We start from the raw sequence: 27,909 nt of genomic DNA on the forward strand, positions 1-27,909 counted from the left end.
ATTACATAAACGTTAAATAAATCTAGTAGGCTGTTTTTTCTTCCAATAAGGATAAATTATATCTAAGTTTGGATCATGTACAAGATAGTGTTTTATTAACACAGAGAAAATGGAAATAATTTTTAAAAATTTAACTTATTTGGATAAAATGGAGTCTGTTGGAGATGTCCTTTCCATAATTCGGAGCTTTCTGGATAACTGATTTCTGGATAACAAATCCCATACCTGTACAGCCAAATTAGTGTGGCCAAACCATGTTAAAGGTTGTTTGTACACGTATGATGAAGAACAAAGTAATCAGGAAGAAAGCATATGTAGAGGTCAGTTATTGCTTTGAAGCTGTAGAGTAGTAGCATGTGTTTTTAGGGATTACATTTTTTGGCCTTTTTCAGCAGGATTGGGATTTGGTTAAATCCTTCTGCCTGTCTGAACCGAATCATAATTTGCATATGCAAATTAGGGGAGGGGAGGGAAATGAGAACTTTTTGTCACAAAACAAGGAAATAAAAATGTTTTCCTCTTCTTGCATATGTAAATTAGGATTTGGTTCGGTATTCGGTCCGAATCTTTTGCAAAGGATTCGGGGGTTCAACCGAATCGGGAATAGTGGATTCGGTGCTTCCCTAGTTGTTATTTTCTGCTGCCAAAAAATGCTATTTCAATACATTTATTTAATTGTAAGTGCTAAGTTAAAGTGTATTACAGAATTTCCAGGTGTTTTTTAATCATTTTTTATGAAGTGAACATAACCTTCTTGTAATTAGAAAACTAGACACTAAATGGCCTTAGCAATCAATTGTTAGCTCAGCTGAGTTTGAAGATATAAGTGGTAATAGGAAAATATCTCTAAAGCATCACAAAATTCTTTATTTGTCATTTGAGATCTGCAGAAACAATACTTTAAAATCTTACCCTTGATAAACCGTTTCTCATTTGTTTGGCATATTTACTGTTCATAATGTGACAGTGTTTTGAAACTGAACTTGTCATGGCAGTTGTAATTACAGTATTGTCGAATACAATTACCAAGCTGAACAGAAAATAGAAATCATTTATTCTTAAATGTAAACAAATGCAAACGACGCTGGGAATCAACACAGATATTTTGCTAAACTGGTTCACAACTTTTCAAATAATAATATGTAATAGGGGGTAATAGGGACAATAGGTACAGTATTTGAAAAGTTTGAACGTTGCAAAAGGCAGATGAGATTTATTATTTAGAATGCTTGAGACTTGGGGTTTTCTACATAAGGGAGCTTTCCATAATTTGGAGCTCCATGCCAATACCTTCTAAAAAATCATTTTAACTATTAAATAAATCCAATAGGGTCTTGCCACCAATATGGATTAATACTGCATACGTTTGACAAAGGTTTTTTACCAATAGGACCGCTTTGAGGTAGGCAATATCAGTTCGCTATGCAGGAAAAGCAGACAATCAGGAAGATGGCCCCATTAACCGGCCAATGTGTTCCTGGCCCCAAACAAGATTTTTAAATTTGTCTGAGATTTGGGTTGAGTGCAAGGTACTGTTTTATAACAGATAAAAAAAAATAATAAAAAAATAAAAAAAAAATTATTAGCATAGAATTAGAATACAATTTTTTGGCTGTATTGTATAGGAAATGGCCTTTCCATAATAAAGAGATTTCTGGATGAGTTTCCAGCTAAGGCATCCCACACCTGTACCATTATTCAGCATAAAAAATGAGGTGCAGATCATACAATCTATCTACCTGTCAAGCTAAATGCTCTTGCAGTTGTTTCTCTTGTTTGTTTATGATTTGCTTCAGTGATGCCCTCCTACTGGTAGCCTCCAGTTCTTGCTGAGTTAGAGCTCCAACTATCTATCAACAGCTTTGACTTTCAGGAGATGCTGAGATTTGCAGTTCAAAAGATGTCAAGGGATTTGCAGGGTCCTCAGAAAAGCGTATGTCATTGAATATTAATTGAACTGCAGTTCTTCTCATCGCATGGAAGCTCTGCCTTTTGTCAATGGCAATCAACTGCAGATTTTCATGGCCAGAGGGATATTTTCTACTAATTCTTTTTGCCAGATTATGTTTCTGACCTTATGGGTTGATTTTGATTTTCACTTTATGCTTGCCTAGACTGTTTCTGGACTTCGTTAGACGTGTTGTCTCATTTGACCGTAAAGGTGGCCATAGACGTTTAGTATGAAATACAGCATTTGGGGGCATCTTGCTTAGAAGATGTATTAGAGCTCATTTTAGAATTACCAGAAATCCTGTCTCTACGTGAAGGATTTGTGCAAAAAGGTATGTTATTTTATTAGATTTTGTTTGTGCTGACACCCAACTCGTGCTGCTAAGAGGGGGAAATGAAGATTACTTAATTATTTCAGAAACAGTACTGATTTATTTTATTATATTAAGAAAGTTTCTTATGTCAGTATGATGAAGTTTATATTCATTTTTTTTATTTTCATGATAGTTCTTCTTTAAAGGAGAAGGAAAGGTTAAAACTAAGTAAGCTTTATCAAAAAGGTCTATATAAATACACCAGTAATCCTGGTTGATCTGAGTCCTCTGTCAAAAGAATCACTGCATTTATTTCCTTCTATTGTGTATACATGGGCTTCTGTATGAGACTTCCTGTTTTCATCTTAAACCTCCAGGGCACGGCCCTGAGCATGCTCAGTTTGCTCCTCTCCCCTACCTCCTTCCCTCCCTGCTGCAATCTGAGCCCAGAGCTATGAGAGAGAAGGGAGAGACTCAGGCAGGAACTGATTCCACACCACGATAGTATGGCAGCTGCTACCCTAAACAAACAGAGAGCTTCTAGAGCGGTTTACTCAGGTATGGTAAAGCATTCTACAGAATAAATATATGGTTATAGTTTGCACCATTGTGGCTAATCTATTGGCAATAAAATGTCTCTGTAGCTTTCCTTCTTCTTTAAGCAAAAGCTTCAGACAATACATAGGTAGTAGTTATCCGTAACCCTCAAAAGCATTTTTGTAAGCTGCCTGAATATTAGAGAAGAACTTAAAAGAAACTGGTAGGACTTCACACTGTATTTACACCAGAGCACAGCCCTATTTAAGAATTCACTTTGATCAAGGTATTATAGGACAGCTAATCAGCTACATTTCATTTATCCCTGGAACCACTAGAGATAAATATAGAAAGAAGTCATACATTCTTCTAATCCCCCTAAGCGCTAATCTCTGTAGTCACAGTTTCAAATACACAGATCATTAAAAAAATTAGAGAAGGCCCCCAAGTGTGCATCCATGTTCAAATATTTTTACCATTAAGAACACAATATATGTAGTACGCTGTGAAAATGATTGAACGTTTATTTTTAACATTCTGTTTGATAAAATATCACTTTTAGAGATACAATTAGGTATTATGTAAAATAATTAAAATGTAGTATTCATGTAGGGGCCATAGGTTAGACATTTTGTGACTTCCATTAACTCCAAAAAAATTGAATATAAAGTGAATATTATTATATTAATATTGGAATGTTTCTGTAGAATTGGTTCTTTTATATACATAATAATCCTTATTTACAAGCACGTGTGGTTGCACAAAAATGCTTAATTTGTCTGTAAAAATGTATTTACTTGTGTCCAAACACACTTCTCATGCTGCTGCATAGATTTCTGAATGCCAATGCTTCTGTCTTGAGTTTCTGCTGCTTATTGTGCGCAATGAACCTGTATTATATTAGGAATGTTATAATGGACTGTGTGCTATATGTCATAAAAAAATATGTATCCAAGCAAGCCTTTGCAATACAGGTATGGGACCTCTTATCCAGAATGCTCGGGACCTGGGGTTTTCCGGATAATGGTTCTTTCAATATTTTGGATCTTCAGACCGTAAGTCTACTAGAAAATCATGTAAACATTAAATAAACCCAATTAGATGGGTTTGCTTACAATAACAATTAATTGTATCTTAGTTTGGATCAAGTACAATGTACTGTTTAATTTTTACGGCAAAAGGAAATTTATTTTTTAAAATTTGGATTATTTTATTATAATGGAGGCTATGGGAGACTGTAATTCACAGCTTGTATCTACCTGTATCATTATGTCAGACAGAAAAAAAAAGATGGAAAGACAGCTGGTATTACTAAAACAAAAATCTCAATCTCTGGGTGTTTATACAGTCCTGTAAACCATGCTAACCATCTCCAAGGAAAACTAATTTATGAGGACTTTGCTAAACCTTGAAGGTCCATGGGACACAGAATACAGTCACACATAATACTGTAGATGCCATCAAGTATAGCAAGTTACTGGAAATGAATGAAGACCTTTGGGATTAGAAATACAGTACATCTACAGTGACTACTATTGGACAGTGTTTCATCCTAGTTCATGATGTTTTCAAACAAACTTTAGTGGGCTAGGGCCTGGCTTTCAAATGGACATGACTTGATATGAATTCCACTTGGGGTAGCAGCATAACAAGAAAGGAAGGATCAAGGAAGAGGTGATTTAGCTGGAAGATGTTTTTGACCACTTCCATTTTGGCAGGTTATGGAAATGTAAACACATTTTTGGGAGTTTTAGGGGCATGTTTTGTGTGTTATAACAATTTTGCTAACGAAAGGGAAATTGCCTTTTAAGTAAGTCACAGTGACTTGCTTATCTTAAATAGTTACAATTGTATAATTGCTTATCTTAAATTGTTACAAATGTGTCAAAGTGCAGGTGCTGAGTGTTCTGGGTTTAATTTAGTTTAGTTTGGTTTTAGAAACCGTGTATCTTTTTATGGCATCAGTGCAGGGGATCAATTAGAAATTTTGGACTTTTTAATTAAAAAAAGACTGTGGCCTGAGCAGAAAAAAAAGACTGGACTGTCACGCAGAAAACAGGACATTTGGGAGGTATGTAATTAGCCAGCTAAGACCAAAAAACACTGCTACCATGTGCAGAAAGAGAAGTGGGACAACCACTTACCAAGCTCTGAATTCTTATTCTGTCAACTGATTCAAAATGATATCAGATTTATGATTGATCGCCTCCCCCTGTATTCAGTTGTGAGAAAAAGTACTCCCCATGGCAGTATACAGATATTTTATTTTCATTTCAACAATATTGATAAATAGCAGTGATGTACTATAACACATATCATCTATAATACAATTTAATATATTGATAAACAATTCTAATAATACAATTAGAACGCCACCGTGTAGGGTACTTGAGCATAGATTCAAATTTTTCATTTGGAAAAAGTATTTCCTGCCCATAACTTGTCTCTAGCTTCACCCATAGAGCCAAGAAAGGACATTAAATAGTATTCTATTTCTGAGGAGCGGAGTGTGTAAAAACAATGTATAAGTTACAGAGGTATTTTATAACATGGGGCTAACAGAGAATGGACTGGAAGCAACTGGGGCAATGGCTCCTGAACCACATTTATTATATATTATTTTACTAATGAAGGAAAGCCGAAGACAAACATTCCTCCTAGTAATGCACTTTGGACTATTTTTTGGAACCATTAACAGTCTTACTGTGGCTTGGCTACATATGGGCTGTCTGTGAATGGATGCTCTTGGTAAATCCTGTTATGAACATACGTATGCCTTAAAATGGCATCAACATCTATAGCTAATTGCTAATTAAATTACCTGGACCATATACGACTTCTTCAACATATTCTAAAAGAAAAAACTTTTAAATGGACTCTACGTATTTCATCACATGATTTTAATATGTCCACTAATGAGTTGATATTTTAGACGAGGGTGTTTATAGAACATACAACCCATATAAATGTTAACCGGGCTATTACAATGTATCTTTTGATCTTCTTTCTAAACTGTATTTATGGGGGGGGTGAATTGACTTTTTCAGTAAGGCACCTGTCCTAACTTGTTTGCAATTGGTCTTCCTAATGACTTATTTTGATTTATTTGTAGTTTTTCTAATACAAGGTATTCATAGCTTGGTCTGTCTATAGCAAGACATTCATATGCTATGTTATGACTTAATGCAAATCAAGCAGGACTTAAAGCCAGGTTTTGGGGTTCACAGTTAATGAAAGCCCCAGAGAGACCACTAAGATTATGGTACTCATTTACTGTGTGGGAAAGCTTAATTTGTTCACCATTCAGCTGTATTTTTACTCTGAAATCATATTACCCATGCTAGAATTTAGATAGGTGCAGTTTAGTGCATTTTCTACTCATCATTTGCTCATGATTTGTCATCCAAATACCTTGCAATGCATCCGCTGCATGTTGTGTAACAGGAGCTGCATTTGCTTTGCTAAAGATATCATCTGTCTTTTCATGGATTCTTAAAGAAATTGAGCATTTGGTCAAAAATCTGTTGCATGGAAGATATGGAATATTATCTCAAATATATTTCTTCCACGGAGCAGTAACTGCATGTGCAATATCCTCTGTAAAGGCTGCCTATACCTGTGTTAATTAATACCAATTTTCTTGTCTTCTCCAAATCTGTTTTAAACAGATGTTCTACACATTTGAAGTTTCTAAAAGCTGCTTATGGGACTGAAATTGCTGACCCGAGTCCCATTCCTTTTAAGTCAGCAGCTCTACTGTCTTGGGCATTGCTTGCAGCTGTGCATTCATTCCCTAGGCATAACAGAATATGCTGACCCACTTGCCAAAACTGCAACACAATGTAATGTGAACAGATTGCACAAAGCAAAACAACAAATTGTGAGCCTTTAATAAAATTAAAGTGCATTATGTATTGCCAGGATAATTTTCTTCTGGTACTAGAATGTAACACTATCGGTAAGAAATTACTGAACAGAATGAATTTCCCTTGGCAACTAAGTATATAAATACATATGCAGTACAGTAATGAAAGGGATTAAATGTTCTGCTTTGTGAAAGTGCCATTCTTCCTTTAGCGTTCTCTCTTTACCTTTAAACGGTTGTTCACCTTCCAAATACTTTTCTCAGGTACCTACGGGTTAATGATGATTTCCCTATAGGCTGCAGGATGACAGGAAAAAGCTCAAGGGTTGTTCCTCCTCTTCCTGTCATTAGTCCATCCTACTTCAGTTTCTTTGTTATCCTGCTTCCAAGGTGGAAGGTCATCCCTTCTATCTCTCTCCTTAATTTTTTTCTTGGGTTTCTGTGCTGGATGTGATGTACAACATCTAAACGTTATGCTACTACGCTACCAAGACACTCATATATATTATCTAATTTGCCTGTGGCGAATGTAGGGATGTCCCATTAATCATGCCCTAACGCTGCTTCGGCATCCTTTTAGAGCAGATCTGTCCTAGCACATCCTGCATATAACCGACATGCTACAGCACTGCCTTCAATAAAAGTACTTCTGGTATGGGATACTAATCGGGTATGCTTCAGAGCTACCCTCTCTCCCCCCCCTCCCTCCACCATCACCAGCACTCACTTCGGACATTCAAAATTGCCTCCAGGGGGACTTTGCAAGCTGGTATAGTGGGTGCGCCCATTGGTGATGATATCCATTGTGCACAATGGAGAAGAATTCAGGAAGGAGACCCCCGGTTGTTCTCTCCCTGCTGGCCCATATCTACACTTAAGCTGGCCATACACGGGCTGAAAAAAGCTGCCGACAGACCAAGTCGGTAGCTTATTGGCCTGTCTGTAGGGTCCTCAGTCGGGCTTCCCCGATCAATATCTGTCCGAAAGACGACCAGATGACGATAGGGCAGGGTTAAAAATCCTGTCTAAACGTGGCCGCATCTGTTCCTTGATGCGTATAGCTTTCATTATGATCCGATTGTTGGGCCCTAGGGCCCACGATCGGATCAGCCCAATATTGCCCACTTCAATGTGGGCATATCGTGGAGCGATCCACTCGTTTGGTGATTTCACATTATTATTACGGTACCTCAATGTCGCATTATTATTACCTCAATGCGGGCATATTGGGAGAGATCCTCTTGTTTGGCAAAATCGCCAAACGAGTGGATCTCTACATGTATGGCCAGCTTAACAGGTAAACCATTTGCGTTCTTACTAATCCCACTGCATAGAGCTATCTCATTTTTTCCATCCTAAAACTGTTTGTGCATACATCTCCATGCTTTACTCTACCCATGTAGATTTGGTACTGACTTTTAAAGGTATACTCTGCAGCTCTGATATAATGATAAATATTATGTAAAATGTCTGTAAGTTGATACAGCCATGATACTACAGACATGTCACATGGCAATATAAGCACATGGCAATATGGCAATTTCTCATCCGTTTCTTAGCAACAATATTGGTGTTACAGAATTTGTAGCCACTGGCTATACCACAACTTTGTCATACCTTGGGGTAGAGTCCTGCGCGCAACCAATTTTTGAGAGCCCGACCCAAATTGCAAACCCGCAGCCTGCGACCTGAACCACAACCCGCATATTTACCCACTTGGATCCGCTACCCGGCCTGCAACTGCCTTATCCACAACCCGCCGACCAGCATTAAATAGGAAGTGCTGTAAAAAGTTTTGTCATCAAAAGTGGGCGGGAGACAGAAAAAAGTTTTGTAAAATTTTAAGAGAAGTAAAACATAGACAATATAACATACAACATACAACCATGCATTGATTTTAGAAAGAGAATGAGGAATAATACAAAGTAGCAATAACAATAAATGTGTAACTTAACAGAGCTTTTGTTTTTAGTTGGGGTCAGTATTGCAAAAAAAAAAATACTCATTGAAAATTTATATTTCACGAATAAGTTTATAAAACCTTAATGAAACCACTACAGCCTTTTAGTCAGTTGAATGAAGGAATTGCAGGAATTTGCAGTTAATGCTGAAAGCAGGCAAAATGCCAAGAATTGCTCATTTTGTTTGTCAAAGCAAAATGTACCTACTCCGATGCACACAATCATATCATTTCCATTCCCATGCTTCTGCTGTAGCATTGAGGCACATCTAAAATTGTACTGCATTAAGCAAATTTTAAGTTTTTGCTTGTTTAATCAACTGGAAATTTATAAAGATGAGTTTAAGGATATATACGCTATAATCTCTATACATTTTATGCTGTCCAAAGAAAAGTGTAGGTAGGTATAGGATCTGTTATCCGGAAACCCATGTCTTTGCCATCTTTTATGAATTTATATTTGCATGTCATTCATTTAATCCAGTTTGAGGTGCAGAGCACAGCAATGTACCAGATGCAAGTGTTGGGCATATGAACATGATGTAATTTTGTTCCCTTTAGTGCTTAAGCACTTGTCAGGGGCAATAGTAAATCACCTCTTTTTATTATCACTGTTCCTTTGGGTGTCCCTTAATTTTCACCTTGTCTTTGTATCATTCATAGTTGAGTTATAAATTTTGATATCATTGGCTGCAACAGCTTCCTGATAATTGTATTTTAGCCAGTCATTTCTGGTTCATGTAATATAATATTAAATTACAGCATGATTAAATTATTGTAATCATTTAATAATTTTTGGTTTGTGCAATTGCTGGGGATGAGAGTGTCTTGAAGGTCTGCCGAACAGCATAATCATTAGGACAACAGAATGAATAAGTGGAAAGCAGAATCAATTGCTGAGCAGCAACATTAATCAAGAAGGAGGGGATAATAATGTGTTTTATGTGGCTGTTTAAATAAAATCCTTTTAAAAAGAAAAAATCTGATTTACTTTATAAAAAAATAAATCTCCATAGAAATTGGATAAATTAAATGTGAATTATACAGGTTCCAGCAAACAGAAACTGTGGAAAACACCAGTATGAGCACAAAGTTGGGTGTAATGAAATGTTGCAGTCTCATTTCTGCTGATTGGCTATAAATAATTAATTTACATGATGGCATTATCCATATTAAATGAATTTTCAATTTTGTATTTAACAAATGGGATAGTGCCAAAAGAATGAACTTAATAACAGGAGAATCTTGTTGGTTTCATATAAATATAACTACGCATTAGGATTGGTATTGGAACCAGCAGATCTGCTGTATTAATGTCCTTTTGTCTGCTGCACTATCCTAAGCAAGAAAATTTAGATACATTTTAGGGGTCATTTACTATGACCCTGGATGCAAAAGCATACCCCTTAGTGATCATTTGAAAAAGCACTTGCATCTGGGGTCCAGCTGCACTAGTGCCACCATGGAAATTCAATGCTATGGTGCAGATTGTAGTGCTGGTAGGGAATTGTCTTATGGCAGGTGGTAAGTGTAGAGGGTTCCATTGTTGGCTGCACCTGCCATCATACTGTAAATGATGCACAAATTTAACAAGTAGGGGGTTCGCAGGGGAATAACTAGGTTGCTGCCCCTGCTCGCACCCCATGAATGCCAACCACAGGCTATACTGTCCATGTAATAATATAAATTATGTCATTGTAGATGTTCTCCTGAACGGCCTTCAGAAGTTGATAGCAGGGGGCAAAATCACTGTCTGGTGGGAAACCGTTACAAATAGAGTAATTGCAATCAGTCTTTATTTCTGGTGAACTATCTGTAAACAACTGAGCTGGAAAAAGTGCTGGAAGGTGAACAACCCTTTTAAGTTTCTTTTAAAATGTATTGTTATTGCTACTTTTTATTACTCGTCTTTCTAGACAGTTCCTCTCATTAATATTAGTCTCTTATTCAAATCAATTAATGGTTACTAGGGTCATTTGGACCCCAGCAACCAGATTGCTGGAGCTGCAACCTGGAGAGCTGCTAAACAAAAAGCTAAATAACTTAAAGACGACAAATACTAAAAGTTAATTTAAAGCTCAGCAACCTCTTTAAAATAAAATATTACATAGAACAAAGTTTGAGTGTTGATGATGAATCCTGATGAGGAGTGCATACTCTATGCTGCAAGTTGAGAAACCTGCCTCAGGCAGCAGCCCACAGGTTATCACTGGTGGCAAAAAGTTGCTCCTGGTAACTTATAGAGCCAAAATTCAGATTCTTACATCAGTAGTTCTGCTCTTCTAGTGCAGAGAGCGCAATTGTGCTCTCTTCACTAGTGATGCGATCCCCCCTTGTCCCACTCCAACGCTCGGAAAGGTAAGTGCCAGGTGGAAGCAGCATCTGAAATGCTGCCTCAGGCAACGAAGACCCCAGAAATGCCCCTGCTTGGAGGCCAAATAGATTAACCCCTTAGAAATCTGTACAATTTGCTTGCCACGTTTGACCAAACTGCACCAATTTCAGCTTACCGTATATACACGTGTATAAGCCGAGTTTTTCAGCACCCAAAATGTGCTGAAAAAGTCTACCTCGGCTTATACTCGAGTCAATGATAAAAAAAAAAGCTCTGGTAGATGAAATTGATATATTAAAAAGACCCCCCTCATCCGTGCAACACACATACATACATACATACATACATACATACATACGGTACATACACAGTCTACAATGCCGGACTGCCAGCTACCGGCGCTGCAGTCAATACACTTTAACCCAGAGCAGATAACCCCCAGGAAACCGCGAGTTCATCCTGTTACATGCTACTAAGAGACGAGCCACTACCTCTCACCTCGGTGACTGGACGCAGCCATTTGAATTTCACCGGATCATGAGCTGGGTTTCTGTGAGTGCTGCCGAGCTCGTGCAAGCACATACAAGACCACGCGCATGGACCGGTGTGTGCGCCTTAACCTCCTTCACAACCGCACTGCCACTAACAATCGCGTCAGTTTGTAAATATGGACAGAAAATACCCGACCCCCACCTTTACTGACCCGCTGGCTCCTGCGTCCCCCCCGGCCTGGGCCTACGAACGGATCGCCACCGGGATCAAACCCAGGTAAGAGCGGGTGCGCAGTACAGGGAGCGGCTTAAAGGAGTGTGGCGGTAGAAACAACCACTGCAGGCTGTGGATCCTCCCTCACTTGCAGGCCCGAGCAACCCTCCAGGCGTTCCCTGTCACCCAACCCGGGCGTGTGCGACCCTCCAGTTATTGTTGCACTTGTACCTGCTTCCCTGTGTTGTGCATTTCCTAAAGTGCAGCTGGAAGTCTACAGGTTGGACACCCTGGCTCTGCATTAACATATGTTATCAGAGTTTGACACAGACCAGTGCATGCTTTCTGCCTCCTCTGTGCCTTGTCATTATTGTGTGGGGAGTGTGTGTGTGTATATAGTATATGTGTGTGTGTCTGTGTATGATGGTGTGGGTAGAGAGTGTGTGTGTGTGTATATAGTATATGTGTGGGGAGTTTGTGTGTATAGTATATGTGTGTGTCTGTGTATAATTGCTAGTGGAAAGTATATTTTGTCTCAGCTGAAAAATGTCTGTCATATAAATCCACTGGTGGGGACAAATTTTCAGTGATTTAGTTTTGCACTGTAGTGATTGCAGCATAAAGGGTTATAAATGGAACCTTTCTGTTAATAAAAGGAATGAAATGTAGTTTAATTTTGCCAAAAATTACCGGCTATACCTGTTTGTCTAACGGTCTTAGTTGTGTCCAGGCTTATACTCGAGTCAACAAGTTTTCCCAGTAAAATTAGGTACCTCGGCTTATACTCGAGTATATACGGTATGTACCAATCAAGGTTACTTTTTACACTTTATCCCTTATATTGTTTGCTACCTGTAAACTGTTTATAAAATGTAGAGTCTGATTTTATAGTTGTGGTGTACATATGCTTTGGTTAGCAACCATACAATAGCTTTATACAAAACACATTGAAGTCAATGGGTGGCAAAATAATTATGACGTGCAAAATTTCTACGCATTTTTATGCCCATCAGTAGTGGTGTCTTAGCAGCAGACTAAGGCAAAACTTGGCCACTAAGGGGGTATTAATTGGTCAGCTCAAGTCCTTTTAGTGTGATTGATGTAGTAAATCTTCACACAAAATAAAAGGGTATATGTCCTTTTTTTATTGCTTTTCCATGTAGATTCTCAAGCTAGTTATGATGAGACTTTTTGAAATCTATCCAAACTGAAGGTTATAATCTTAACATGGTTTTCTTTGTTTTAACTAAAGATGAAGAAGCAGGCGAATGTCATTGTGTGACTGCCAGCAATACTGACACCCACTGTCAGTCTTCATGGGATGATGGTAGCCGTCGTTTCCTGTAATCTTTGCTAAAAGTTTTAGATTGTATTATAATAGGGCCATGTAAGTTCTGGTTTTCCCAGAGCCTTGCCAAAATAACATTATTTATGGCCATTTACAGAATGACCAAATCAATCCAGGGACAAGTTTAATATGTTTTTAAAAATAGATGGACCTTTCTTATGTGTCATGTGGCTGTCTTTGACACATCAGAATAATTACTGTGGAAAAAACTTTGAGAATAAACAGTACTGCCATATGCAACCATTTAGTCAAGCAGATGGATGTCCTATTTTTCAGGAAGCTCCATTTGCCCTGCACACAACAGTGTCACAGATGTTCCCTTTACTAACATCCAGGTGCATAGATCTTGTATATCTGGTCATTTTATTGGGACTGCTTATTAAACACATATTATAGGCTTAGTTTTTAACTATTCAGTATATTTTTTTTTATTTCTTTTGCAATGGGTGTCCTTTGGACTTTGCCTATATAGAAGTTGTAATGTTTAAGATTTTTGTTGGTTTCATTGTTTTATTTTTGATCACATATTTGTTGTATTTTTTTTTCCTTCACTAGGAAGAAGTCATTCCTCTTTTCCGCTTTATATGCAGCCTTTATTTTTGGTGGACGACACCTAATGAAGCAACGAGAGAAATTTGAGTTAAGAAAGCCCCTCATCCTGTGGTCGCTTAGCCTTGCAGTTTTCAGGTAAGCTCCTTTCTCGTGTCTTGTAGTAAAAATATAGCTAAAAGTAAACTAAAATATAGCTTGTAGTTGTATTTTACAATGTAAAACTAAAAGAATAATTGAGAAAATAGTTCAGGGACATCATACTGCAGGGTGAGAACTGGGGTTGTTTTCTCTGGAAAAAAGGCGCTTGCGAGGGGACATGATTACACTTTACAAGTACATTAGAGGACATTATAGACAAATAGCAGGGGACCTTTTTACCCATAAAGAGGATCACTGTACCAGAGGCCACCCCTTTAGACTAGAAGAAAAGAACTTTCATTTGAAGCAACGTAGGTGGTTCTTCACAGTCAGGACAGTGAGGTTGTGGAATGCACTGCCGGCTGATGTTGTGATGGCTGATTCAGTTAATGCCTTTAAGAATGGCTTGGATGATTTTTTCGACAGACATAATATCAAAGGCTATTGTGATACTAAACTCTATAGTTAGTATAGGTATGGGTATATAGAATTTTAATTAAAAGTAGGGAGGAGTGTGTGTATGGATGCTGGGTTTTCATTTGGAGGGGTTGAATTTGATGGACTTTGTCTTTTTTCAACCCAATTTAACTATGTAACTATGTAACTATACAAGCAAGTAATATGCCATATATAGTCTTGATTACAGATTAGCATTTGATACATTTATTGGTAGAATGAAGTTTTTGAACATTGTTCATCAGGATTCATTGTATATTTATATGTGTGTAGTTAGAAGGAGCTTACCTCCTCTCCATGACATTTAATATGGTGGCTCTATATTTAAAAGGCAATGAAAAGCTCACCAAGGGTTAGGTTAGAAATGATTCCCCTTGTACATAGGTAACATTCAAGAGATGGCTTATCCTCTATATATCACCATATTTCATCTCTTGCTTGATCCCTTATTGTTTTCTGGGAGTCTTACTAACATTAAACTACAATGCCTGATGCTTGGTTATTTGGGATAAAAATTAGACTTGAGAGATGTATATTACATTACTTGAGCTACCACTTCTACGTTTTAAAACAAATAATAGTCTAGAGCCACCTAGAGGACAGTTACTCTTTATTTTGTTTATATATCATTTTCCCCTCTCTTGGCTCCACACCCTTTTGTGTACTCTCTCTTCTCTATTTGCAGCCTTTGAACAGTGTCTTGCACTTTGTTTCAAGGACTCCAAAAATATGGTACCATGGGTTAGCAAAGTGAGAACGAATAGATGTCGATTCAGCACAAACCAAATAAGACCTTTCCAAAAATGAATACAAAAAGCAGACACTCAAAATTTGCTGCACAAGTATAAAGATTTTTTGCATACTTGTTTTCTTTTATGGAATGGAAATTGATAGAGAGATATATAAATTTAGATAGATATAGAGAGAGAGATATAAATATAGATAGATATAGGGAGAGAGAGATATAAATATAGATAGATATAGAGAGATATTATGATATATATATAAATCTAGAGAGAGAGAGATGATAGATAGATAGATAGATAGATAGAGAGCGATAATAGATAGCTGGAGAGAGAGAGAGTAGATGGAGAGAGAGAGATAATAGAGAGAGAGAGATAATAGAGAGATAGATATAGCAGATAGATAGCGAGCAAGAGATATAGTAGATAGATAGCGAGAGATAGTAGATAGAGAGAGAGAGAGATAATAGATAGATAGAGAGAGATGGTAGAGAGATATAGATAGAGAGCTATATAGATAGATAACAATTTAATTTTATTTAAATAACATGATTAGTTTACTCACAAAACATGCAGCTTATCTGAACTGGAGCAATCCACTTTCTGCCCAGAGTTCACTTGTTAGTGGCTCCTTCATTTTTGTTTTTAGTGCTGTGCAATCCAGGGAAACCAAACAGTTGATAAATAGTAAAAGCATGGATGCATGAACTATTGTGCTCACTTCATTGGTAATATACATATGCCATTGAGCATGTTGATGACCACAGAATACAATTTTAAAGCTATAGTTCTTGAGAATTACTACCATAGGTATATGGTAGTAATTCATTTGCAGTCTGCTCCATTGTCACATAAGGTAACAAAGAGATTTGATGAGACACTTGCAGGTAATTGACTGTTTGGCCCACAGACAGATGCCCTGTGAATGTTGTGTGTATGTGGCACCATTAAAGGAACAGTAACATCAAAAAATAAGTCTTTTTTAAAGTAATAAAAATGTAATGCAGTGTTGCCCTGCAATAGTAAAACTGCTGTGTTTGCTTCAGAAACACTTCTATTGTTTATAGAAATAAGCTGCTGTGTAGAAATGGGGGCAGCCTTTCAAAGGAGAAAAGGCTCAGGTTACACAGCAGATAAACTCTGTAGAACATAATGGTGTTATCTGTTATCCACTATTTAACCTGTGCCATATAGCCTTTTTTCAATTTCTGCCATTGCTACTCAGCAGCTTGTATATATAAACAATAGTAGTGTTTCTGAAGCAAACACAGCAGTTTTACCAGTGCAGGACAACAGTACATGATATTCTCATTACTTTAAAACACTTTCATTTTTGGTGTTACTGTTCCTTTAAGTCTCCCACAAAGCGGTAGTTCTGTAATATTTTGTGGCTGTTTTTCTAGCTGTCAATGAAAATAAAAGCTCACATGTCCCAGTCCAAACGGTCACCCTTCCATTGTGCTTACTCCATATTGCGCAGACATTTCCTCTTACTGGTCTCCATTCCAGTCAATGTTATATTCACAGGGTTTGGTGGGCGAGAAAAATATTCCGCACGTGGGAGTTAAAATCAAAAAAGACTTTGTTTTGTACTATTAAAATAACAAACAGACATCAGTTACATGTACTTTCTACTCTATGACATGTGTGGTCACCTGACGTGTTTCATGCCGCTTTCTGGCACTTCATCGTAGGCTTTTTCTAGCTACCATTTAGAAAGTGTCTTAGAAAAGAGATTCTTGTAGCCATACAAAGCAGAATGAGAAGGCAGAGTATGAAAATGCATGGCAATACAGCAAGTGTGGAGACACTATGGAATGCAGTTGTGTGCTGGCTAGACTATCTGTCACATCTACAATTTATTATTTGCCAGGTCTGCTAAAATAAAGGATTTTCTCCTGAACGTAAACAGTTAATCACCTACTGGATATGCCTATGTGTGGCAGTACATTTGTAGAGTATATTACTGTATCTCCATTGCCTAGTATGGATTTGGTTTTGTTATTTATTGGCAGTGTGATAGTAGAGCAATATTATTACATTACTGACATACAGTATTGATCAGACTGTGCTGACTGCTGTTGTGTCTGCCCCATAAATAGTCTGAACGCAATATAATATGGTTGTTTGGCCCTGAACGTAAAATTTGGCCCTGTGCCACTGGTCTTATAGTGAATATCATTCAGAATATGTTTTCTGATGTGAGCTGTATTTATTTATTTATTTATTTATTTTTTTTAACATAAGTACTTAGTTGGATAGGGAAGCAGTCTTGAAGAGAGTGGGATTTATACAGGTTGTCTTCTACTTAAATTGCTTTTATTGATTAATAAGAAATGATTAAACACAAAGCAACACAGACTGCCATTAAAATGTTACCGGTCTCTTCCCTAGAAGCTTTAAACAGCCAGTCAAACCACCATTGCCTGAAAGCAGTGTTATGCTGTGTAAAGGGGTAGTTAACCTTTAAGTTAACTTTTAGTATGTTATGGAATCGCTAATTTTTAATTACTTTTTAATTGGTTTTCTATCTGATCTGTGAAGCTACAATATTAGTTATTGTTACTTTTTATCGCTTAACTGTCCAGACCCTCTCCAGTCTCTTATTCAGACTACTGCCTAGTTGCTAGAATAATTTGCAACCAGATACCTACTGAAATATCAGACTGTAGAGCTGCTGACCAAAAAGCTTAATACTTTCAAAAACTACTGGAAATAAGAAGTGAAGACGGATTGCCAATTGTCACAAACTATCACTCTATATTGTACTAAAAGTAAATTTTAAGGTGATCAACCCCCTTTAAATTGATATAATGTGCCCCTGTGTGCCACAGTGCCAGTAAGTTGTTACAAAATTTTTTAATTGACACTCCCTGAGACCTGTAAACTAAATGGATTGACTGGTCTTATGTGCCCCCATAATTTTCTAAATTATTGGTACCAAATGGTAGTCAATAACATTTCTGACTACATCGCAACAGTCTATATAACCCCCCCTCCATGTAATCTGGTTGTATTGGAACAGACCTACTAAATTACAAACACTACCAAGATGCAAGCCATCCTCTGCAGCTAATGCTGCAGTATAAACCCTTTTACGCCAGTTTCCCCTATTCTAGATATATTCACAGTTTATTGATGATGTGTAGATAGTCAGTTGAGATTCTCAACTCAGATGACATTTGTGCTCTGGGGTGCCATATAGTTGCCCCCCCGAAGTTACATGTGGTCCCCTTTATGTTTGACTTTTGCTACTGTGGGTGTGCACAATTGTAATCTTCACTAGTGAGAATGCCTATAAATTTGCACTACTGAATGCAATCACCTTTGTTAATTTTCTCATAGCTTTGTAAATTTAAGTCCCCAAAGGGGAAAATTATATATTATTGGTGGGTATTATGTGAGTGCTAAGTCTGAAGTTTCAAATGGAATGATGAGTAATTCTTTTATAACAGGTAAATTGGTAAAAAGACTTTTATGGGAGATGAGTGCACTAAAACGAACCAGCGAGTTGCCACATCTTGATCCATCTCCTGCTGCGTAAATAGACAGGCTGTGCAGAATATAAATGTTTCTAATAGTTAGTTAGCCAAAAATGTAATGTATAAAGGCTGGAGTGACTGGATGTGAAACATAATAGCCAGAACACTACTTCCTGTTTTGCATCTCGCTCGGTTTCCACTGATTGTGGATCAGCGAATTAAGTGGGGGGGGGGGGGCACATGGGTCATAACTGTTGATTTTGAATCTGAGCTGCATGCTGAGGATCAATTACAAACTCACTGAACAGTTATGTCCCATATTCAAGTCGCTGACTAACTCAGAGTTTGAGAGCGAAAAAGCAGGAAGTAGTGTTCATTTTTGACTATATTATTTTGCACATAATATTACTATTTACCATACACTGAACTGTTCCTTTAAAATGGAAAATACTAAAAAACAAATAAGTGTGGGGCCTGTTATCCAGCTTAGACCTGGGGTTTTCCAGATAATGGGTCCTTCTGTAATTTGAATCCCCTTTCCTTAAAAGGAGAACTAAACCCCCAATAATAAAAACCCTCATCTACTACCCTACATAGTCCCCCCCTTCCTGCTTACCCCCCCCCAAAGGTGGTTACCCCTGAAAGTGCCCCGATTTATTACTCACGTATAGGTGCAGATTAAGTGTAGCGGAGCTCATGGGCGTCATCTTCCGGCTCGATGGTATTTTTCGGGTCCTCTTCCTACCCTTTGGCAATTTCCGGCATGTTTGGCTCATGCACATTTGCTATGAACCTGGAAAATTGCTCCAACTGCGCATGCCAAATTAGGCAGTCTCTTCCTGAAGACTACAGAAGAGCCGGAAGATGGCGCTCCACTGCCCTTACTCTGCACCTATACTTGAGTAATGAATTAGGGGCACTTTCAGGGATAATCACTGATGCGGGGCTGAAGCAGGGAGGGGGACTATGAAGGGTAGTTTGTAGGGGTTTGTATTATTGGGGGTTTAGTTCTTCTTTAAGCCTACCAAAAATCATTGAAACATAAAATTACCCCAATATAATTATTTTGCCTCCAATAAAAATTCATTATATATTTTAGTTGGGATCAAGTACACTGTACTGTTTTATTACAGAGAAAAAGGAAATCATTTTTTTTAAGCTTGAATTATTTGATTAAAATGGAGTATGTGTTATATGGCCTTCCCGTTATTCTGGATAACTGATTCCATACCTGAACCTATATACTGGTTATAGGATATAGTCCTACATAAATCCTTCTTCTAATTTCTACAAGTGCTCCATTTTGTTCATGAACAAGTATGACTATTATAAAGCTTTACAAATGGCAGCAACCTTATTTTCATCTGAACTGTTTAGCTAGAATATCGGTCATCAAAATTCATATGAAATGATTTTTTTTATAGGGATGAATCTTAGATTTGGCCAAATCCTGCTGAAAAGGCCAAGTACCTGTCCAAACAAAATTTGAATCCTTAAAATCATATCACTTTAGATCATGTGGCTGTGTAAATTGCTGGATGAGGCTGCAGGTTTCACACCTAGTTTTTTGTGCTAATTTGTATATGCATAATATACCTGTGAACCTGTAATTTTTTTTTTTTTAAAGGAGACATTTTGTGTTAAAAACTAGAATGTACCAGTGCATTATATTCTTTTTTTACATATAGATAAAGTAGTGTTTCAAGCTGATTTATTGAATATTTCTGCAAAAACCCTAATGATCCCTCCCTTCTCTTCCACTTCCTGTCTGGCTGTGCAGGGGAACTGGCGGCACTCAACACAAGGCAGTGTAGGACAGGAACCAATCAGCAGCTAGACTGACCCGATGGGGATCTGAAGCCTGTCTTTGCTTGTGTGACTGCAGGGCTGTGATTGGCTTCCCCCCTACTACTGTGCTTCTTGCAGGGACCTTTAGGAAAAGCCAATCCCTCATTTGAAACACAGACAGGGACCAGAGAACATCTATGGGGAGCTCCAATAAAGGAACAATATTAACAGAAAATAGTAATTTACAGCCAAAAGTAAAACCAGCATCATATATTATACATTATTGCCTACAAAATAAGGGCTTTTTCATGTATGCTATATGTTTCCTTTAATGTTTTGTAAAATCAGATTTTCATCTGCAGGAATCAATCATTTTAATGTCAATTTCTTGTTTTCCTTTGTTAAAAGTATTTTCGGTGCTGTCCGGACTGGCGCTTATATGCTGTACATATTGATGACCAAAGGCCTGAAGCAATCAGTATGTGACCAGAGCTTCTATTATGGACCAGTAAGCAAATTCTGGGCTTATGCTTTTGTGCTGAGCAAAGCACCAGAACTGGGTAAGTCACTACCATTATGTCACACGTGTGATCAAGGAAAATGTAGGAGAGAATATGGCATTATAAGGGCCTTCCAAACAAAACTCACTGGGTGCAGTGGAGGAAGATTTCTGGTGTTTTGAAGACATGAGATTGAGCAAATTAAAAATGAAGTAGGATGCCCAATGTCTACTCAAGTTTTATTACCCTTACTGGGAGAATGCAGAAATGTGCTGAAGAAAAGACACTAGCATACATACTTTTTCAGAAAGAAATTAATTTCTTTTTCTTTTTTTTTTTGTATGACTATGAAGATTTTCATTCATCCAGGTCATGGTTTATCTAGTATAGGTAAATCTAAAAACAACTCTTTCTTTGTACTTTATTTGGTCTAAAATTCTGCAGAGATTAATGTTGGAAAGTTGCGATCAGATCTATAATATACAGTTAGGTCCATAAATCTTTGGACAGACAACTTTTTTCTGTTTTAAATGAAACAACTCAGATGCAGTTGAACTGTGGATTTTCAGCTTTAATTCAGTGGGTTGAACAAAAAGATTGCATAAAAATGTGCGGAACTATAGCCTTTTTTTAACACAATCACTTCATTTCAGGGGCTCAAAAGTAATTGGACAATTGACTCAAAGGCTATTTTATGGGCAGGTGCAGGCAATTCCTTCATTATGGCATTATCAATGAAGCAGATAAATGTCCTGGAGTTGATTTTGGGGGGGGGGGGTGCTTGTATGTGGAAGATTTTGCTGTGAAACAGACAACATGCAGTCAAAGGAGCTCTCCATTCAGGTGAAACAAGCCATCCTATAACTCCAAAAACAGAAAAAACCCATCCGAGAAATATATATATCCAAGTCTACCATAAAGAGAAGACTGCATGAAAGTAAATCTAGATGGTGCACTGCAAGGTGCAAGCCACTCATAAGCCTCACGACTAGAAAGCCTAGATTGGACTTTGCTAAAAAAACATCTAAAAAAGCCAGCACAGTTCTGGAAATCATTCTTTGGATAGATGAAACCAAGATCAACCTCTACCAGAGTGATGGCAAGAAAAAGTATGGAGAAAGCGTGGATGATCCAAAGCATACCACATCATCTGTAAAATTGATCTGAACCCAATTGAGCTGCATTTCACTTGTTGAAGACTAGACTTCGGACAGAAAGACCCGCAAACAAACAGCAACTGAAAGCCGCTGCAGAAAGGCCTGGCAGAGCATTAAAAAGGAGGAAACCCAGAATCTGGTGATGTCCATGAGTTCAAGACTTCAGGCTGTCATTGCCAGCAAATGGTTTTTGTAACCAAGTATTAGAAATGAACATTTTATTTTCAGTTTTTTAATTTGTCTAATTACTTTTGAGCCCCTGAAATGAAGTGAAGGCTTCAGTTCCTCGCATTTTTATGCAATCTTTTTGTTCAACCCACTGAATTAAAGCTGAAAGTCTGCACTTCAACTGCATCTGAGTTGTTTCATTTAAAATTCATTGTGGTAATGTACAGAACCAAACCAAAATAGAAAACAGTTGTCTCTGTCCAAAGATTTATGGGCCTAACTGTAGTTAGAATCTCAGACAGAAAGCATGACCAAACTATTGCTTTAAGTGAGAAAGGAAGGAAACATTGTTTACCCACCACTCCAGTCGCTCACTCCTCTTCGTCCCACTTGGTTACATTTTCTAATAAAATGTCATTGACATTTTCATTGAGTTCCTATAGGCACAACTAGTACCATGTTTTTAGCACTGAAAAAAAATAGTTGAGAAATGCCAACCCACCAGAAAACACTACAGTTTTTTTTCTAGTAACCAAAGTATCCAGGGCTGAAATATGGTTATAACAGAATCTTTTTATGTATATACCATCTTTAGTACCGGTAGGTTCTGTCGATCAGTAGCCATTCTTTACTTTGTGTACATGGAGCTGCATATCAAGATCATTTAAAGGTTATATTATTCCTGTCCTAATGCTCATTAGCCATAGTCTATTCCTTGTAAGCTGTAAATGACATAATCCCAAGTAAGCCTTGCACTGACTGCTATTTCCCTTGGCTCACCTCTCCTCATCACCATTCTATAATCAGATCAGTTCTCAATTGTGTGTATTTGTGTGCACACTACAGGACACAGAAACAACATCCCTAAATGTGCCCTATTTTACGGTTAGGTAGAGCATCTTATGATTTATAATGTTCAATATGCATACAATTGCTTTAATAGTTGAAGGTACAATGCCTCTGATTAGTACTTGGCGTTAGTTCCTTCAGTGCCTTCTGTTCTCACTATGCCAAGGGATGTGCTGGGAGTTGCCAGAATAGAATCCAGGATTAGGTGTATCCCTAGTTTAATCAAAGCCATGTAACCCACATTAATGAATATTGAAAGTTCCCATGCAAATTAATACCCCCAAGTTCATTTTTAACATGATATTAGAAAATGTAAAGCCTGCAGCAATCTACAGCGCCCACATGAAAAGCGCAAAGTGCCAGCACCGTGAAGTCTTAGTTTTCGGATATCTCATTTGATCTATTACCTTTAAAGTTTATGACAAACTTTTTAACATTTTGCATTATTTGTTTTATACTGGCTTATTGTAATATTGCATACTTTGTAATTAAGGTAATATATAGGGCATATAGCCTGGCATTCCACATGGCAATTGCCTGCCCGTAAATAAACCACAAGCAATTTTTTTTTATATCCTGGTTGTCAACCACATAGGTTAATGAGCAACCATATGCCACACCTTGTTTTTTAATCACATATAACAGTACAGCTATGGGACCTAGGATCTTTCTGTAATTTGGTTCTCCATACCTTAAATCATTAAAACGTTCAACCAAATAAAATTGTTTTGCCTGCAATAAGGATTAATTATATCTTAGTTAGGATTATTTGATTGAAAAGAAGTTGATAAAGGGTTTCCAGATAACAGATCCTATACTGCCAGTGTACCTCTGTAAGTATTCCACCTATTACGGACAGCTGTGTGGCATAGCTATATCAGAGGGGCAGATCTACGATCAACCTCAAACTACTTTTAGTTGCATAGAGTATTATGAGTTGACCTCTTCATCTTTTCAGACTTTTCTACACTACATGTGACTTCATGATTGGCTTCAAAATGGCTTTCACTGTACTCATTAGTTATCCAAATAAATATAAAAAATAAACAACTCAGACTAAACGAATAGTCCTTTGACTTAATAACAGATAATGCCTCTTTTCTTTCAGGGGATACAATTTTCATTATCCTTAGAAAACAGAAGCTCATCTTCCTTCACTGGTACCACCATATAACAGTATTACTGTATTCCTGGTATTCGTACAAGGACATGGTTGCAGGTGGTGGCTGGTTTATGACCATGAACTACGGAGTACATGCTGTCATGTATTCTTACTATGCTCTCCGGGCAGCTGGCTTTAGGGTGTCACGGAAGTTTGCCATGTTGATCACATTGTCCCAGATCACTCAAATGATTATTGGCTGTGTGGTGAATTGTCTGGTCTTTTCCTGGATGCAGCAGGGACAGTGCCCGTCTCATGTGCAAAACATTGTATGGTCTTCTATTATGTATCTTAGCTATTTTGTGCTTTTTTGCCACTTCTTCTTTGAAGCCTACATCCCCAAAACCAGGAAAGCTTCTAAGGCTGACTAAAGATTCCGATGCCAAGTCAAAGCTCAGGGTCATCAAATGTTCAACATACAAAATGAAAAGAAGGTTAGAATTGAGCAACTGTTCGGAGGCACCAAGAAAAACATATCTCAAGCACTTAGACTGATACCTCTGAAACAACGAAATCAGATTTATTTAGTAAATGAGATTACTATTAATATGTGATGGAGCTTCATTGTGTTACATAGTATGTCAAGGGAACTAAATGCAAGGATGGACTGTGTTCTTAGATCAAGTAGAAGATCTTTGGGAAAGCTTCACCTCTGGTGTATTCCTAAGAACCCTAAACTACTGACACTGGCTCAAGAGCAGTCAGGTTTAACACTTTGCAGTATTTGGGGTTAAAACATGCTGTATGTCATGGACAAGAAGTCACTTGGATTCCAAGAGAAATGTACATTGAACAACAGCATCAAGATTGCTTTCCTGTGAGATGTGCAACTATAGGTTTGGTTACTATCGATATGCAAATCAAACCAGTTAGCCAAGTTTTTACTACAGTATTACCACAAGACTCTTGTTCTACATATCTATTATATCTTTTATACAGTGCCCAGTTGCAATTGAATTCCTGGCAGGTATGGACAAAACAAAATGTAAAGCCTCATCAGTTGTTAAGGATCTACCTTCAAGCTGAACTAATGGTTGCACGAAAAAGTTAAAAAAGGAAATCTGGTTGGAGTGTTTCACTGCAAGTGTCACCGGAAAGCCCAGTGTATATCTATACAGCTATATATTATTATATAAATCTTAAAGCTAATGTTTTCTATTTTTGTGAACCATTTCCTTATCAGATAACTACTGCAGGGCTGTTTGTGTGAGTGTGTGTGTGTGTAAGGGTAACACTGTGTTTTTATTTGTATTTGCTTCTCAAGCAGTACAATTCGGATTAAAGTGCCCTCTACTGGTACAAATCAGCAGTACAATTGACCATACTACAATTTCTTGACACTTTTTTCAAAGGAAGTTAAAAAAATCAGATATGGAACTCTTTTTTTTTTTTTTGTGTAATAGCCAACACCACGGTTTAAGAGACTTGTCCATTTTCCAGCCATCTTTACTTTTCTACTGTATGTCCATGGACTTTTTAAAACGAGCAAAAGGCTTAAGCAGGTACCATAACCAGGTTTGAATGTTAGATCTCAAGTTGTTGCAAGCCATATTCTTTAACAGACCGTAATGTGTATTGTTTGTATAACCAACTCAAAAGAAGCCAAATACAGTGTATTCAAATTCCTAGTATTTCAAGGAAGTACTTCATGTAACTCGATGTTAAATGTTTTAATGTAGTCTAAATTGTATTAGTTAGATTAAGATATTAGCAGATTAGAAGTGAGTTATTCCAACAGGGACAGTCAGAGTGCATTTCTCCAACTGTTACTAAACTTCAACTCCCGTGATCAGCCTTGGGAGTTGCTTAAGGACCACGGCTTTCCTGCATCTGTGTTCGTGGCTGCCATTGTTTGTAGAACTACAGTAAGCATACTGTAAATCTGAAATATGTAGGAAACACACAGTCGTCATCTTAGAGCCCTGTAGTTGGTAGAAGCACATTTTCTGGCTACTTTAAAAAGTATTTGATTTGTGGAGAAGTTTCCACAAAAGGGATTATTTTTTAGCTTTAATGGTGCTGCAATTCATGCTGCTTTTTAATTAATTGGTTTCTTAGTAGAGGTGAGCGAGACTGGTTGAGGTCTCCATAATAGTTAAATAAATAGGAGAGACATTGTGTTATGATGCATTTTGTCTGAACGGTTAATCACAGGCTGAAAGGAAAGACATGCAGAACAACTGTAACCAACAATAAAGTTTACACTTCTGTTATCTTGGTGAAATGACTGATTTTGTTCTTCAGGAATTCAATGGACAGTCATAAAGGGTACCTATTGTATGTGTGTGTGTATACCTTGGTGCTGACAGAAGACTCTGGAAGGCCGCTGGACATGATTGAGAGCCATCATTTGGATCAAGATGGAGTGGTACTGGAGGGGTCAGGAACTGAGTATAAACAGAATTCTGAAATTGTTTTTTCAGAATGTGTGTTTGTAGCTTTCAGACTGAAGTGCAGCAAGATACAAAACATCGGAAAAAAAAATGTAAAAGTGTAGATATCCTAATCATTTTTTATTTTAGAATAACATCAAGAACTAGTGCTTGTCATTCTTTAAAGGCACATGTATAATGATGTAGAGCAGGGGTGTCCAACCTGCGGCCCAGGATGGATATGAATGCGGCCCAGCTTGAAAAGCTCAGTTCCCAAGGAAACATCATAATAATATAATAATAAGTCTATTTAATATCCAGGTGTCCCATATTCCAATGTATAGCTCCATCTGGTCATCCAACTGGTATTGTAGTTATTTTCTTTGTATTTTCCTTTCTTTTACAAATCAAAAGTGTTTGTGTATTTCATGTGTGGCCCCAGACAATTTTTCTTTTTCCAATGTGGCCCAGGGAAGCCAAAAGATTGGGCACCCCTGATGTAGAGAATGATATTCTGAAACAATATGCAGTTGGTTTTTATTATTATTATCATTTCTGGTTTTTGAGTTATTTAGCTTTTTATTCACTGGCTTTCCATTTTGTAATTTCATCAAATGGGTTGCCGGGGTCGAAGTCACCATAGTAACCATGGATTGATTTGAAGAAACAATATGAACTAGAGAGGGCCTGAATAGAAAGATGAGTAATAAGTAGCAATAACAATATATTTGAAGCCTTACAGAGCTTTGGTTTTTTTACGTGGCTCAGTGACCACCATTTGAAAGCTGAAAAGAATCAGAAGAAGAAGGCAAATAATTAAACATCTATAAAATAAATAAATAATGAAGAGCAGCGTCGGACTGGCCCACCAGGATACCAGAAAAAGTCCCGGTGGGCCATGGTGTCAGTGGGCCCTTATGCTGCTAGACATGTGGCCTATTTCATGGTCATTCCCTATTTCTATGAGAACAAAGTGGCTAAAGAGATTGAATAATAGATTATAGTATTATAGTATGTAAAGAAAAGAGACTAGGAGAATAGAGGTTGAGTTAGGAGAGGAATAGTAATACGATTAAGAGTGGGCCCCTGGTCTAAGATTAATTGGTGGGCCCCTAATCAAAGGTTTTTGGGTGGGCCCCTGTTGTCCCTGTCCGACACTGATGAAGAGAGCCATTCAGTACTTCATTGTGCGTCTCTCAGTATTCTCGCCCATCAGGCCCAGATTTGTGGAAAGGCCACCAAGGCCTGGACCTAGGGTGGCAGGATTTTAGTGGGCGGCATGCTGCACAACCACAATGGTTCAGAAACACTGGGGATGCGCAGGAGATAAAACAGTTTTTTTTAAATATCCTGTGTTCCAATCCCCATTGCTCCTGTCCCAATGATTTGCATGGTTATGGGGGTGAGGAACGTCAGCGGGCCTAAGGGTGCTCTCTATGTAAATCCGGCCCTGCTCCCCATAGAGAAGAAGATTGGGATCAGTGACAAAGCAACCTGTGTAAGTGACTTAAAAGCATAATGTGTCATA

At 37.7% G+C, this 27,909-nt stretch overlaps 1 protein-coding gene across 2 annotated transcripts in view; it reads left to right on the forward strand.

Moving 5' to 3' along the window:
• The window catches only part of LOC108706706 (elongation of very long chain fatty acids protein 6), a 47,423-nt gene extending 21,201 nt beyond the window's left edge, over positions 1-26,222 (forward strand). The window contains exons 1-4 of one of the 2 annotated variants that reach the window (XM_041579594.1): positions 2,779-2,822; positions 13,570-13,701; positions 20,582-20,733; positions 23,956-26,222. In XM_041579594.1, coding sequence (XP_041435528.1) covers positions 13,631-13,701; positions 20,582-20,733; positions 23,956-24,380 — 648 coding nt within the window. In that variant the 5' untranslated portion in view covers positions 2,779-2,822; positions 13,570-13,630 and the 3' untranslated portion in view covers positions 24,381-26,222. Of the gene's footprint in view, positions 1-2,778; positions 2,823-13,569; positions 13,702-20,581; positions 20,734-23,955 lie in introns of those variants that run through there. The other variant, XM_018243349.2, reaches the window with a different exon arrangement.
• The last annotated feature ends 1,687 nt before the right edge of the window (positions 26,223-27,909 follow it).

The sequence above is a fragment of the Xenopus laevis genome, chromosome 1S (genome assembly GCF_017654675.1).
Source record: "Xenopus laevis strain J_2021 chromosome 1S, Xenopus_laevis_v10.1, whole genome shotgun sequence".
NCBI classification, from domain to species: domain Eukaryota; kingdom Metazoa; phylum Chordata; class Amphibia; order Anura; family Pipidae; genus Xenopus; species Xenopus laevis.